Source organism: Vigna radiata, chromosome 5, assembly GCF_000741045.1.
Source record: "Vigna radiata var. radiata cultivar VC1973A chromosome 5, Vradiata_ver6, whole genome shotgun sequence".
In the NCBI taxonomy this organism is placed as follows: Eukaryota; Viridiplantae; Streptophyta; class Magnoliopsida; order Fabales; family Fabaceae; genus Vigna; species Vigna radiata.
Window position 1 is genome coordinate 680,832 of NC_028355.1, and position 15,749 is coordinate 696,580.

The 15,749-nt window shown below is 30.9% G+C and overlaps 2 protein-coding genes and 1 non-coding gene across 4 annotated transcripts; 1 reads left to right on the forward strand and 2 right to left on the reverse strand.

Annotated features, from left to right (window-relative positions):
* The first annotated feature begins 4,593 nt into the window (after nucleotides 1-4,593).
* LOC106760198 lies at nucleotides 4,594-6,444 on the forward strand. The gene is made up of 4 exons (XM_014643661.2): nucleotides 4,594-4,705; nucleotides 4,799-5,055; nucleotides 5,840-6,065; nucleotides 6,140-6,444. The coding sequence occupies exons 1-4, from the start codon at nucleotides 4,627-4,629 to the stop codon at nucleotides 6,271-6,273; spliced, it is 696 nt and encodes a 231-aa protein (XP_014499147.1). The 5' UTR covers nucleotides 4,594-4,626; the 3' UTR covers nucleotides 6,274-6,444.
* Nucleotides 6,445-6,505: 61 nt separating this feature from the next.
* On the reverse strand, nucleotides 6,506-6,577 carry TRNAP-UGG. Its single transcript has one exon. It is a non-coding gene; the product is annotated as a tRNA-Pro (tRNA).
* Nucleotides 6,578-7,222: 645 nt separating this feature from the next.
* LOC106760121 lies at nucleotides 7,223-12,364 on the reverse strand. 2 transcript variants are annotated; one of them, XM_014643558.2, is made up of 6 exons: nucleotides 12,123-12,364; nucleotides 10,978-11,197; nucleotides 10,768-10,835; nucleotides 8,836-10,680; nucleotides 8,057-8,180; nucleotides 7,223-7,968 (listed from the first exon to the last, which is right to left on the reverse strand). In XM_014643558.2, the coding sequence occupies exons 2-6, from the start codon at nucleotides 11,096-11,098 to the stop codon at nucleotides 7,310-7,312; spliced, it is 2,817 nt and encodes a 938-aa protein (XP_014499044.1). In that variant the 5' UTR covers nucleotides 11,099-11,197; nucleotides 12,123-12,364; the 3' UTR covers nucleotides 7,223-7,309. The 2 variants fall into 2 exon arrangements, with proteins under 2 accessions (XP_014499044.1, XP_014499043.1); XM_014643557.2 differs by having other exon boundaries at nucleotides 10,978-11,208.
* Nucleotides 12,365-15,749: the final 3,385 nt, after the last annotated feature.

The window sequence follows — 15,749 nt, forward strand, 5'->3', positions numbered from 1 at the left end:
TAACACAAAAAAGGTTTTTAATGTCCGTTATTTTCAACTTTTGATGTTTGGCCGAATTCGACGTTATTGCGGGAAACGATAAATTGACGTCAAAAGGCAAAAGTTGACGTCTATTAACATTAGACCAATCAAAGGGTATATGTAAATTTCGCATCGGAAAATGGACGACATCAATTGCTTCTCATTTTGCACCATAAATGGACAACATTTGGCATTGGGTATTATCTTAATAGAGGTTAAAAGACGTCGACTAATGCACTCCTTAATACCATTTTTTTTTTTAAGTTTTGTTTATATTTACAAATGACTAAAACCTGGAAATTAGAAAAATTCCCAAAGAAAAAACACACACACATATATATATATATATATATATATATATATATCTCAAAACTAAAACTATTGTACACAATATATTCATTTCATAACTCAAAAGTATAGTAAAGCGTATTCAATAAAATTGACTAATGTTAAACCTAAATCTAACTATATTGTTTGAGTAGAAAGGTTGCACATTCTTTTCTTATTTGCTTTAATCTTCTGTTAGATATAGGCGATGAATTCTTAAAGAATTGAAAAACTGATACATATAATTATATTAATGTATAAAGTTTGATATGATATCTAATATGTGAAAGGTATATATTATTACCTCTATCTAATCATTTCTAATTCATGCTCGAATAATGATTTTCATCCAATTCATGACATAAAAGTCACACTCAAATGAATATTTCTGTTTGTTATACTAAACATGACAAAGAAAATAATCATATATCAAGATCATAATTTGACATGCCGAAATTAATAACTTTAAGATGAAAGAATCTCAACATTTGGATATATTACTTAAATTGGTTGGGATATGGACTTACCCACAACTCTAATTAAATTGAAAACATAGGATAGTATTAATATAAACTAAATAGATGATATGAAAAAAGTAATCACATTTGTAGCATGGATTTCAAACAACTTTTCACCTTTCTATGCATGGAACAAAATCATGCAAATACCCATTGTCTTGGAATGATGATCATTAGTTGCTAATGGGACCTACCGTAAATCACAAATAGTTATTCAAATAATTAGCATTATTTCATAAAATATTACATTCAGTAACACCTACCCATCAATGTATGACTTAAGGTACATATCTATTTGTGACTCAAACATCCATGTATGCATATATGCTTGAATATGATTTTTTTGTTTTTCCAAATATTTGAAGGGTCCAAGGTTCCATAAATCCTATGCATGTTTGTGTGACCTAACAAGACAATTAAGTATAAACTAAATGTAGGAATTTTAAGTTTTATATGTGAAAGACAATGGAAAAACTTACATGCACCATAATTGTTGTATGATTGAGATATTTATCATTCAGGCTCCTAAAATCCCCTCGATAACATCATTTTTAACAAAATGTAGAATGAGACTTTACACGAGGTCTAATATTCTTAACTCCACTACATTCATAACAAACTCCATCATTATCAAATTTTGAACTCCCACAAAGTCAAGTCCAACCTATTCAAAAGAATATTTTTCATAATTTGCTAATACATACAAAAAGAAGTCTAAAATCATAAATTTAATAAAATTTTGACAACATTTTGCATTTGATATTTGAAGTACGTAAAATAAAAATGATAACTCATAACCACAATCAAGTATGTATTCGAGGAACAATATAAAAGGATCTCAATTAAAATTTTATCAAATTTATGTATAAACTTTAATGTACACTTTATAACAAATAATGAATAATAAATTTTATAAATTATCATATAAGATAATTCAATATTTAATACAAACTATTAATATTTAATAATTTATACTAAATCTCAAAGAAAAACTAAGTTTCTCTCCATTTTAACTAAACTTATAAGAAATCTTAATACAAGATAACAGTACACCTAATAATAATAAAACGTCTAATTAATCTAAAATTGATCAAATATCTAATTATAACTAAAATACAATTTAATGAATCACCAAAATCTTAAAAAAAAAACTAATAATGAACCTAATTAAAAATTAATCGGACATCTAGAATATTTCTTATCTAAATATCCATATCAAAACACATAAAGCAACATAAAAATAACAAAACATTTAAAAAATCCCATTAAAAAATTTAAAAAAGTTCCTAAAATTGCTAAAAAAGATTGACCAAGATAAAAAATCAAATAAGGAAAATACAAAATATAATGAAAGTCATCACATCCAATCATCATATAACTAAAATGAAATATATTTTCATCCAAAACTAATTTTTCATTGAAAATCAAAGTTGTTAACAAAGTGTTGAGCGAAAGCACACGATCAAAGTAGAAAAAACAACCTCAGCTTAGGGGCCTCGTCGTTGTGGATGGAGAGTTACCTTAGAGGCTTCAACGTTGGTGTTCAGCTTCAAAGTTGTATACGTTTTTTATGTTAGTGTTTAACAAAAAATCAAAGTTAGAAAGAATTTCACTCAAATTAAAATTATGTAAACAAGTTAATAAATTGTACATCAAATTTAAGTTACTCTAACAATTTAATTAATTAAATTCATACAACAAATTATTTATAGAGTTTTCTAACTAATTATGTGATAACAAATCCTGTTTACACAAACATAGAAATAGTTATAAAATATTCAACAAAAGTCTAATACAATATTAGCTATTTAACTTCATATGTAGGCCGAAGTCTCTTTATTTATGTTTTGTTAATCTTAGTTAATTTTTAGGACTTTGTACTTTTGAAGAGAAATAGAAATACAATGAGGAGTTTGTCAACACAGAATTCAATATTAAAATTGAAATGCCTACCTTTGTACGTAGCTAACCTTTCTATAGGATCTATAATTAGTTACTAAGTAGCTTGGCTTCTTTCTTAGATTAGCTTTAGACCTTACACTTAAACAATTAAATGGACTACTCCTAATTTTATATCTTTTCACATGTAGTCTTATGTCATTACTTCTATAATCTTTTTTTAAAAGAATGTCCCATATAAGGTGCATTCACAAAAAAAAAAACATAATTTTTTTAATGGTGAGATTTCAAATCCCTTCATAAAAATAATATTAAAAATTTTAAAAATTATATTATATTTTAAAAAATAAAAATTAAATTTTGTAGACTAAATTTGAATAAGAAAATCCGAAAATTTTTAAGAAAGCAAATTTAAAAAAATTAAGAATGTAAATGAAAAAGAAAATATTAATGATAAATTAGTTGGATTACTTTTAATTCATTAAGTATTGATACTATCGGTAAGATATGGAACAAAAGAAATTCTCAAAAGTAAAAGAGAAAAGAAAAAAACGTGTATTTGTTTTTTGACGGCAACAAATGTTACTTAAGGTTGTAAGAAAAGTATTACAACACAAGTAAAACAAATTTTAGGTTTGATTTATGAGACAGAAGAAGAGAAAAGTTGGTGGCTTGCAATACAACTGCTACCCTGTCCTCATATTTTTAGTCATGTCTTCCATTAATTTTAATCGCGACTGCCATCAAACCCTTTGACTACTTTTCCTCTATCATCAAAACTTTCTTCTCATTTATATCACTTAATATCTTCATCATGATGTGAAATTTCTAAATTATATCAATTTTATTTATGAAATAATTTAACAAAACTATATTAATAATAGTATGTTAGAAGTCTCAACATTACTATAGATAAAGTGTTTTCATAGTATTTAAATGGATACAAACTTTATCTTATAAGTTAGTTTTATAAAATTGAGTTAGATTTAAAATTAATTTCTTAACATGATTTTAGAGTTATGCGTTAAAGTCTATTCTAGTAAGATTTATTGTTTGTTTGGCCTATTGTGACACTCCCTATTGTTTGTTGAACATATTATTTCATGCGTATCAGACTATTCATTAATGTTTAGTCTTACGTTTGAAATGTATATATTTTAATGTAAGAAAGATGTGTTAAAAGTTTCTCATTGACTAAAAATAAGACAATTTTATAATATTTGAGTGGATACAAACTTTATCTTACAAGTTAAAAGAATTGAATCAAACTGAAAATTCACTTCTTAAAGTAGTTCACTTTTTAAAAATTCTATTTGTTTTTTTAAATTTATTGTGCCATCAAATATTAGAGAATTCACAAATATATAAATCCTTTATTGTATTTGTAGGAATTTAAAATGTTTTGAAAGTGATATATTAAATGAAAATGAATAAAATGATTGATATATAAATAGAATTATGAATATTAAAATTTTAAATTGAAAATTATGTCTTAATAATTTATAAATTTATTGTTAACTTATTGGTGTGAAATCTCTTGGATTTCTCTGTTAGAAAGAGCTTACACCGAATACATAATAATGTAATTTTTTTTTATGTTTATTTGCTATGTTCTTAATTATGTTGAGCCGTTTATCCAGTTGGAGGTTAAGTGTGATTAGAAAAACACATGGAATAATGATGATGCACAACTTCAGTTTATTAATAAAGTTTGATTAAGAAAAAAGTGAATTTTAGTGGTTGGTAATGCTGTCAACTAATTAACTGTTTCTTGTAGTTATGTGCAACCATGGTAACTTTGCATTACTATATAGTCTGCTCAAATTCAATTATTTTCCAACGTCAAATTTTGGTTTGGACGATGGCATTCGGAATCACTGTCAAGCGTTGGGTTTTAGCTTTTCTTCTTCTTTATGTTTGTGTGTTTGGGAAAAACTTTGGTACGCCATTAACAAGATTAGATGAAACTGTGTTTTGTTTTTTTTTTTTTTTTTTTTTGTTGCGTTTCACGTATTAACCCATAATTGACACAGTATATGCTGATGAGGACGGGTCGGAGGGAGAGAATGGTGGTGAGATCGGTGGTGGATTCGGCGATACCGGTGGTGGGATCGGGAGTGGTGGAGGTGAGATCGGTAGTGGTGGAGGCGGGATCGGTGGTGATGGCGGTGGTATTGGTGGTGGTGGGGTCGGAGTTGGTGGTGGTGGTGAGTTTGGAGCCGGTGGTGGTGGGGTTGGTGATCCTACTCAATTTTTTTCAAAAGCCTTGCAATGTTTCAATGATAGATATGTGAGTGCCTAAACTGAATTTTACGTTTTTTCAAGGAGGCATTTTTAAAAAAAATTCAATTTTTATACTCTTTTTTTTTTTTTAATAATTTTTTCTTCTATTCTTATTTATACATATTCCTTTCACGCCTAGGTGAGATACTTTTCATTAGAGTATTGACTATGAAAAATGTAAGTAAAACACTGTCATGAAAAAAAAAATACTTTATAATTAAATTTAAATTATAAAATTTTGTCAAGAGACTCTTACCCAATTACTTCATTCCTAATTCTATTATTTTTAATTAATTTTAAATAATCACAAAGAAATGGCTAATAAAAACATCTGAAATAATAATATATTAGTAACTCAAAAAAGTTATTAATTAGCCGTCTCAAATAATTCATTTGAGGTACAATTGGGTATATATTATTAATTCTTTCTAGTAAATTAAAAAAAGAAAAACTTAAATATCCATTATTACGACAGAATTAACCACAGACAGTACTTAATATATAATGTTTTTTTTTAAATCAGAAGAATAATAGATAGTGTTTATTTAAAAAAGATGACAATAAATAATATTTTTTTTAAATGTTATTTATGAATAATTAATATTAGTTTTTTAATTTATAATTTGAAATGGATCAATAAATAATCTTAATTATGTATAATTTTTCCTTTTCAATGTTTATAAATTTAAAATTCAAAGATTAAAAAGTGTGAAATATTTTGGAGTGCATGCATGTAGTGAATATTTTTTGAAAGATGGGATAGAGTTTGATATTTGAGTGAGGGGTATCAGATTTATAGCAGGTGTGAAGAATCATGCAGATTGAACGAGAAAGGAATCCTGAACGTGCCTAAAGAGAAAACTGATATGTTCTGCCAAGGACCATGTCTGTCAGAGACCAACTTGGTCCTCAATTGTCTGAATAACGTTTTCAGCAACTTCATATTCTACAACAAAGCAACCATCCACGACATCAGAAACACAATCGAAGCTGCATGTAGCTATGGCTCTCAGAGAGGTACATATACTAAGATTGCAGATTAAAACAACTTCATGTCTAGTATAAGTTCATGTAACCTTTTGGTGATGCAGGAAACTTCAATGTGGCAGAGCACATTCAGAATGAAGAAAACAAAGCTTCTCCAAAGGCTACTGCTAGCCATGCTGTAATGGGACTTGCTGTTATCGCAATGGGACGAGCTCTATTACCTCCAAATTTCACATAATATGATGCTCATAACAGTTATCTATGCTTCTCAGTTTTATGTGTAATTAATCACTCATGTGATATGTAGTATAATAACCTATACATGGGAAAATAGTAGGTATTTATATACGTATATGGAGTTGTATCTAATATGTGTGTGGAACAGATTAATGATATATAATCGTATGAACTGTTTCGTATCTAGAAATAATACAAAATTCAAAACATAAAATTGAAAGCAAAACATTCAAGGGGCATTCCGAGAATCGAACTCGGGACCTCTCGCACCCAAAGCGAGAATCATACCACTAGACCAAATGCCCACGCTTGATATGATTAGTACTATCCATTATATTATCTTCATACCATTTTATCTATAATATTATCAGTTCTGAAGTACTATTTATCACTTTTTATATTAAAAAATATTGCCTGACCTTTAATGAAAATTTGATTTTGAAGTGTAAATTAAAAAACCAAAAATTTGGAAACATTTTTGTCCCCTAGAAATTGATATGCTTGTACAACCAAGGTAAGGTTTAGGTTAGTTTGGTAGTGGCCAAGGAGAGAGGTTTTGTTATTCAATCAGAAATTTGGAGTTTCAAAGAAGTGGAGGGTGAATGAATGAGAAAGTCGTGTAGATTGCATTAATTATTTGTAAAGTGTCATAAAATTAATAAAGTTTTGTATGTGTTTCAACAGATTATTTTACAAACAAGCTTAGATTAGATTCACTTTTACTTTGTGAAAACGTATTTTTCTCTTTTCACCATTTTGTAAAAGCAAACTAAAACCAAGCTAGGGTTGTGTAAGTATTAGAGTTTGCTTACATTGTATGAACCCATTTAAGCCACACACATTAGGTTATATTTCATTCAGTTTTAGCTCAAACATATCAAACCATGTGCAATGCCATGGAAAAAGCAGCAGTTTCATCATCCAAACTATCAATAATAATAAAGACTTGATAATGCAAGCTACTTCTTCTATAAATGAATTAATATGAAGACAACATTTCATATTCAAACAGCCTCAAAATCAAATCATCAAGATGTTTACAATTGCAAGATTTCAGAGACAACATCATCAACCAAAGAATTAAATATTTGGTCCACAACCTCTGATCCGAGTTCAGAGGCATCAACCTCATAATCTAGCCATCTTCCATACTGGCTGCTCATGTCCTTGTCCACAAGCTCATCCACCATTGAGTCTCCCATTCCTCTCCAACATGAGATCTCCTTGTACACATCTTCTGCCAACCATTCTTTTCTTTTCACCATTTCAAGCCCCTTGGTCCACATTTTGAATCCTCCACCTACATAACGCCTGCATCTCAAGTCCAAACATTCACTCACACAATCAAATGTAACTTTCCTTCTTATCCTAGACTCCTCATCACACTTAAACCCTCCCTTCCGGCCTTCCAACTGTTTGAATAGATGAGAGTTTATAACCTCACTAGCTTGGCCAAGGGAAAAATCCATATACATCAACTCAACATTACTCAATATATCTTTCACATAATCCAACTCCCACGTCCTTGAGCTACTACCAAACCTTGTGACCGTACTTGTGTGTTTCATCATGTTCCCAGCTGAGGTTGAAGAAGCAGAATCGGATAACTCAGCATCAGTTTCACAAGCATAGAACTTCCTCGAAAAATTCAAGCCTTGAACTTCTTGAGCTTGAACAGATGACCACAACTTGCTTCCTGAAAGTTGATAGTATTAGCATTCCTGAGTCATGAAATAATTAATTTCAAAATAGGTAATTAAATGCCATATTTTGCATAAAACTACCTTCTGTACTAGTAACATCTGTGCTCAATGAAGATTCACAACTTTCAATTGAAAAAGAAGGCTCGAGAACAGAGATTGGACTTGGGTGTCTGCAATTGAGTAACTGTGGTTCCATCTCATCAATCTGTAAACAACTTGAGTTAATCACCTACTCAATATGCAGAAATCATAAGGAATATTCCATCAGTAAGTAGAATGGTGGGTGATTAATACTGATATTCAATGCAATTGGACTTGTAATTTTTACCATTTTATTTTATCATTACAAAATTGGTATTGAATTAATTGCCTCAAAAAATAACTTTTTCGCATTATAAAAGTCAGTTGTTTATCATAAGATTTAATCACGCATCTAAGTTGGCTAAAAGTACCGAAACCAGCTGCAACATATAACCATAAGAGACGAACGATCATTTCAAGCAACCAAGCACCAAAGGAGACCAAAGAAATTGAATGTCATTTCAATTTAATCGCGCAAAACTGCATTTCTCAGCTACAATGTACTTCAGTTCTTTTAAGTATATTGACTTCGAAGTGAAATGCATTTTTGCATTTTTGTTTTATGTTTACCTGTAACTATATTTCCTACGAAAATTAATTTTCTTGGCAAACAGGCAATGAATCTATATCTTCTGTTTCTTTTATAAGCAAACAAGCCTAACTTATTATTTTTGTTTGGCCCTTTAACAAGTGATCCTATACTGTCCTAATTAACATGCTTGAACGAGAAACACAACAAAAGAAAAGTAACAAGAATTAAAAAGAAATTTGTCACATACCCATGAGTTCTGCTTGAATGATAATTCAGGAAGACCCCTGAAGGAGATGTCTGAATCATAGTTGTTGCTTAACTTGCCTGTAAAGAATACATCTTGGTCTTTTTTCTGTTGGAACCTTGGATTGAGGTTAACTACATTCAATCCGGTTACTTGATCATCTGATACAGAAGGAGTAATGGCAGGCTGCCTCACTTTAGAAGAGTCATGACAAATTGTTTCCATACATGTCAATTCTCTCAATTTCTGTTCCAAAAGGACACCCAAGGCATCACCACCACCAATCAAATTGTATCCTATTGGGGACTTTGTACTGTCTGGGTCAAGCAACACCCTTTTAATGCGTTGATCCAGGGAAAGACCATTAGTATTTTGGGCAGCTTGTCCAGATGTCTCAAAACCTGGATTGCTCCTAGTTAATGGTGTGGTGAATGTGAATGAAACTACATCCATGTCTTTCTTTTTTACATCTTCAGCCCAACTATTTTGTTTATTACTCACTAGGTTAGACTTAGCAGTGTTTTGAGTTTTTTCAATGAACAAATTGTCCACAACCCTATCATTCCAGTCCTTGTCTGTAGACCTTTTCTTTCTAGGAAAATTGTTTGTGCTGGTGTATAAAACTTCCTTTTCACTATCAGTCACCTCCATAGCTGACTTTCTGGATCCAACTTTAGATTTTGCAATGGATTTATTACTGGAGCTTCTATGACGTCCGTAAGGGGAATCCCCAGTCAGAACTTTTCTACTGTGGGAATTGGTCGTCAATGGCTTTGATGGTAATTTGTCTTTGTCAGTAGAATAATTCTGTTTCAGATTATTCTGTCTGAGAGCACCAGATGAATTCTGAGTAGAAGATTTCTTGTGAAAATTTTTCTGCACGCTTCCTTTCATTGGTTGGTTGGATTTCAAGTCAGGATTCTCTTTCTGGGTCGTCATACTTCTTCCACCAGTCGCACTCAAACCTTCCCTTCTTTGAACATTCACTTTTGCTTGGATTGCAAGCGAAATGGACTTCCCCTTATTATTCTTCAAAGAAGAAACTTCTTCCTCGTGTGTAGGAGATTTGATGGACATATCCACAGATCCATTCCAGCTTCTGTTCAAAGATTGTCCTTTGAGATACTTGGCAGCATTTGACTCGACCGATCTTTGACAAGATACGGAAAGCCTGGCCGTTCTTTGAGGAAGTTCCCTTTTCTCTTTTAGATCTCGAGTTCTAGAGGTCATGGAGGATGGCCCAATTAGAGGTCCCTTTTGTGAAGCCTCCACCTTATCTTTTAGTTCTCTCACTCTCAGTGGTGCTGATGAAGCTACCGAAGGTGTCTTAGCCCTGGTACTAGCTTGGGAACCAGGCTCAATAATTCTTGCCGCAGCCTCCATTATATATGCAGCATTATTGGTGGGAACAAAGCTGGGACTCTTGATGGGGGACAAAAGTTTATGGTGTGTAACAGGAATTGATTTAGCTGATTTTGGAGGCAACACTTCTGTTTGGAACTTTTCAATTGGCCTGGTAATGGCCTTTTGCGGCTTTGGCTCAATGAAGCTCCTAGATGAGCCCGCAACCTTTTCAACCAGCTTTCCAGAACATGGGGTCTGATGGTCATGCTGGTGACCAAAATTTTTCTTGAAGTACTGAGCATCTTGAAGGGACCGGGTATCAAAATATGGGGTAGCATAAGGATCAGCAAAACTTGAAGAAGGCAAGGAATCTAATCCCATAAGCCTGGCAACAACACTAGGAGCCCTTGTACCAAATGTTTCATCATCTGTAACAGATGAAGCATAACTATGATCACAACTTCCTCTTAGACTTGCCCCAACACCACTTTCATCTTCATCAACCTGTGAGAATTAAACAAAGTAACCACAAATTTCATAACATAAACATATACATAGAAAAAACAGATGAATTTGCAGGACATATAATACCAGATAGGAGGACTGTGTCATTGGCATTGCCACATTGTAATCGACTCTTCTTCCCTGTTTTAAAGTCTCTGCAGATAATTCAGAAAGAAAATCACCAACAGTTAAACACAAAAATGACTAGAACCATAAACTTTTGGTGTAACTAATTCCAAAAAAAGTTGAAAAGAGAAATAAAAACGCCAGTATGTTCTATGAATACAGTAATATTACCAGGCAAATCTGGCTTGGCCGAAAATAATTTCTTACGGGACTTCGACGTCCAGTCAAACAACTGGAAAAAACCACCAACATAACCTCCTCCACCTTTCGTCCCTTCTTTTTCAACTCCCATTTTCAAAGCAGAATGTAGTACACCTTCAACACACAACAACAAAGCCTCATCCCACTAGATGAGACCAGCTACATGGATCACACAACGTCATTTCTCTCACTTAAAGACACCTTCATGACACATCAGGAAAGCATTAGCATGAAATATTAACATAATTAGTCAAATGATAAAAATATTAAAGACTTACCGAAGCTAACATAGTGAAATATTAAAGGAAAAAACAGGCACATACATATGGGACTATTAACAGGGAACATCGTAACCAAAGCTTCAAACAAACACAATGACCAGATTTGAATAGTATGGTTCTCTGTATCTCTAGATCTCCTTTGGAGAAAAGCAATCACATAATAGTGCATCAAACCTAAAATCCACTGCATAGTTCATATTTTGCTTATGTAAATCTCCTTTTTGAGAACCAACCAGACAATTAATAGTCCAATTTATCTAGACAAAATAGTATCGTAACTTTGTTGGTGTTGCTAAACCTGAAAGTAATCATATTAAGTCCAAATCAATAGCAAATAGACATCGATAGCCTGGTTCAACTAATTAAGAAGAAAATTCTAAAGATCCAGAGAAAAAAATTTAAGTCAACCCAAATGTGGAAACAGCAATCCTAATAATTGATAATTGTTCGAAAAAAGCAAAGGTTGTTTGGATCTTAAGTATTTTACAAAAGTCCAATCCTATAGAGTCCTGCTGATGGATTCAAAAGTTCGAACAAAGACATACAGAGGCTGTGATTACACACAAGCATTACCTCTCACCAAAATGAATCAGATATAAAAGTGTTTCCCATCAAACAACGAATGGAAAGCCCAAAAACACCAAATTCAGGCCATTCAAAAGATAAAAACTTGAACAGAATCCAAAAACTAAAAGTAGCACACGTGATGACAATAAGAGTACAAACAAGTAGAAAAGAAAGCGGCCAAATTCAAACGCAAATCAGAAAGGAAGAAGGCAACGACAAGAACCCATTAAGAGAAATGAAGAAAAGCTGCAATCTTTGGAGACTTACGTTGAAACAACGAGTTTGGTCAGCTAAGCATTTGAGTGGAGTGAAAGGGAAGAAGCACGCACCCACCGCAAGAGCATTATATTGTTTCACTGTGACAGACTTAGTTGAAACAACGAAATGGGTAATCACAGAGAAATTCAAGCAAACGGAAAAATTTTGGGGAATTGGGAGAGAGAGATGATAGAGAGAGACAGACAATGTTTCAAGTGTTAATAAATGGAGACAGAGAAGAGAATTTTATTGCATGAAGTAGTAAATTTAAAACTTTGCTTCAAAATTTTAAAAAATGCATATTTTGAAATACGTTGATTAATATAAATAAATATAAAAGATAGAGTTTATAACGTCTCTCTAGAGAGGGATGGGATTTCAAATTCCAAACGGGGAAAAGGGTGGTCCAAGGAGCTTGATAACGTCACCGAATCTCTGGATTTCGAGGATCGATTCACCTATTGCCAAATGACACGTGTACCATCCCCGTATTGGAATGTGTTCTTCAAATATAAGGCAGGTGAAATAGTGGGTGGGTTCACATTAGTAGTTCTGTGTTGTCTATTGGTTCATATAAATAAAAAAATAGTTTAAAATTCTAAAATATTACTTAAAGAATACAAATAAAATTTTAATTTAAACAATTAATATCTACAAATAAATTAAATTGCAATTGTTGATTACAAGAAAATATTTTAATATACAAAATTAATAATTTTCTCTATTTTTTTATTACAGTTAATTAACCAGTCAGAAATGTTAATATATACATTACACAAATAAAATAAATAATAAAATGACGTAAAAAGTATGAGTTAATTTACCATGTTTTTTTTTTAACTAGATGGAATAATAATTCAGCTAGAATATAACAAGTCAAATAATCTCAACCTATTTTTAACCAAAAGAATCAAGTTAGTCCATTCTAACACTTAAATAAACAAATTCTCAAATGCAACTAATATATAATATGCAAAAAATTAAAAAGAAAAACAATTGATTATAGTTTTTAGATAACCTTGTGTATTTGTCTTATTAATTATGATAGGTTTATAGATATTATTTTATCCAAAGATTTAATAAAAAAAATTATTTGATTTTATTAAGATATGATGTTAATATAAGATAAACATTAAGATAAATTATTTGTTGACATGTTATTTATATATTGATCAGAAACTTGATGCTTTGTATTTTCATATTTTTTAATTATAGATAATAGTGATGATTACCTAATAATAGTATTGAGTGATTTACAGTGTGTTATGATATTAAAAGATGTAAGTTATGGTGTGTTATGATGACGAAGTGTGTCTAATTATTTTTAGAATATGGGTATTTATATCTTTTAACTTCAAATATAATTAGAAAGAAAAATAAAAATATAATATATATATATATATATATATATATATATATATATATATATATATTGACATTCTCTCTTAAGTTGCCAATTTTTAGGTTCCCATTTTCAGATTTCTTGGATACCTCCCATGGTGACATTCTCTCTTAAATGAAATTTTGACATTACAGTGGATACCTCTGTGGCATTTATTAATAACTCAATAGTTTCAACGTCTATTTTGACTTCTTCTTTTTTTTTTTCAACTTGCTTCTTCTTTATTTATAAAAAAATATAACAAAAAATGAAATATTAGTGACGTTACTAATCATAAAAATATTTATTGATAAATTGTAAAACTAAGATCCATAATAAAGATAAAGATGAAACTATAAAGTCTAAAAAATACCGAATTTTGACAATAAATAGAACTTTTATTATCTTATACGTAATAATTCTTTTGATAACAAGAAAATATATAAAAAAGAAAAGAAAAATATATTTATATTTATTAATATAGAAATAAAAATAATTCTTTTATCAAATTAAATACCTAAATAATATATTGTACATGTAGATCTAATATAAAGTTTTCTATTACATATGTATACAACATAAACCAAATTTTATTAAGAAAAATAATCAAATTACGAGAACAAAGTACGCAACTTAAAGTGAAAAGCAGAAAAGAGAACGACAAGGCAAAATCACGAGGACACAAAAAACTGATGTGATAAACTTTGAAATTGAATCACCAAAGCATAAAAAACAGTTTTCACTTCCAACTTGATTCTGGTATAGGATTGTTCTAACTAGATTCAATGTTGGAGATTCTTTTATTTGATTTTTTTTATGATTATTCTATCTGAGTTGAACCAAAAATTGTTTTATGATAGATTCATGTGATTTACAAAAGAAAACAACGCAAAATCGTTGATTGTGTTGCTTTCTTTGAGGATTAGCAATTATGGGTCATCGTCCCATACTTTTTCTTCGTCAACCATGGTATCTTTCTCAGTGATCCATTTATCTCCGTTTCATAAGAGTTGTCCTTTCCCACGCGCCACGGCCTCTTCATTTCGGACTCTGTCCGGTTCAAATAACTTGTGTACCCAGAAACCACCGTGGACGGCGGTGCGTTACTTGTACATCGACGGCGACGCATATTTTCGCACTGCATGCCCCAATTGCTCACATACCCATGACCCACATAATGACCACATTCCATCTCCTCCATCTTTCTTAAACTTCTGGTGTAAATCTTTCACCGTATATTAATGGCAACGACGGTGGTGATATACACCAAAAATAGATAGAAAGAGAAGATCAGAATGATTGGTGAGAAACATCTTAAAATTTATATGGATGAAACAAAATTCTAAAAGTAACAATTAAAACAATTATAGCTTAGCTATATGAGTTTAGAATGATGAAGTTTATGTTTTCCGAATTTGGAGGAAAAATTCTAAGGCGTTGTTTTAGAAGAACACAATATATATTTAGAAAAATAAGAGGCCTTGGCAACTAGGGCAAATATAAGGGAAGGGTCTACTTTGAATTTCTCTAGGTTCATTATTTAGTTTCATAGTTTTTTTTTCTTCTAAAATTTCTCTAATAAAACCATTTTGTATCTCTAAAAAGTAGAACTTTTAACTGTTAATTAAATTATAAAAATATTGTCAAAGACAAATCTCCTTATATTACAAGATGGTCTTGAAATTATAAAGGTAATATTGTAAAAAATGCACAAGTAACCAAACATGTATCATCCTCGTCTTGCTCTCTTATCTCTGCAGCCAATTGAAAAAGTACAAAAGAATAGAGAAGAAAATTCAAACATAGAAAGAAACAAAGAAATTTAAGGTAGCTCTTGTTCTAGAGAATTCCAGACCATAAATGTTGTTCCATCACCAACATACATACATAGATTTTTCTCTTTCCCTATAACAAATAAAAACAAAAAACTGAAATCAAAGCTTTGGATGGCGACACCTGATAGTTATTTATTTACAAAAACAAAGGCAGATAACACATAAGATAACCTAACCCCCTTATACAAGAGCAATTATATATATAGGGTTGAGATGAAATACCCTTAATTCCCCTATAATATATACATATATAAAAAGAAGAAAGTATGAACAATAATAAGGTGAGTAGCTACAAAGAGAAGAAAAGGTACTATATATGAATCATGCTGTTGGGAGAGCCAAGCCAAAACATCCCTATCTTGTAAGGGCAGTGAAAGTGATAAGCACAAAAGTAGTACTGGGAAAGGTTTTGGTCCATAT

Coding starts and splice junctions, on each gene's coding strand:
- LOC106760198 (XM_014643661.2), top strand. CDS start 4,627: ATGGCATTCGGAATCACTGTCAAGCGTTGGGTTTTAGCTTTTCTTCTT. Junction 4,706..4,798: donor TGTGTTTGGGAAAAACTTTG/GTACGCCATTAA, acceptor TAATTGACACAG/TATATGCTGATGAGGACGGG. Junction 6,066..6,139: donor TAGCTATGGCTCTCAGAGAG/GTACATATACTA, acceptor TTGGTGATGCAG/GAAACTTCAATGTGGCAGAG.
- LOC106760121 (XM_014643558.2), bottom strand. CDS start 11,098: ATGGGAGTTGAAAAAGAAGGGACGAAAGGTGGAGGAGGTTATGTTGGT. Junction 10,681..10,767: donor TGACACAGTCCTCCTATCTG/GTATTATATGTC, acceptor TAATTCTCACAG/GTTGATGAAGATGAAAGTGG. Junction 7,969..8,056: donor AGATGTTACTAGTACAGAAG/GTAGTTTTATGC, acceptor ATCAACTTTCAG/GAAGCAAGTTGTGGTCATCT.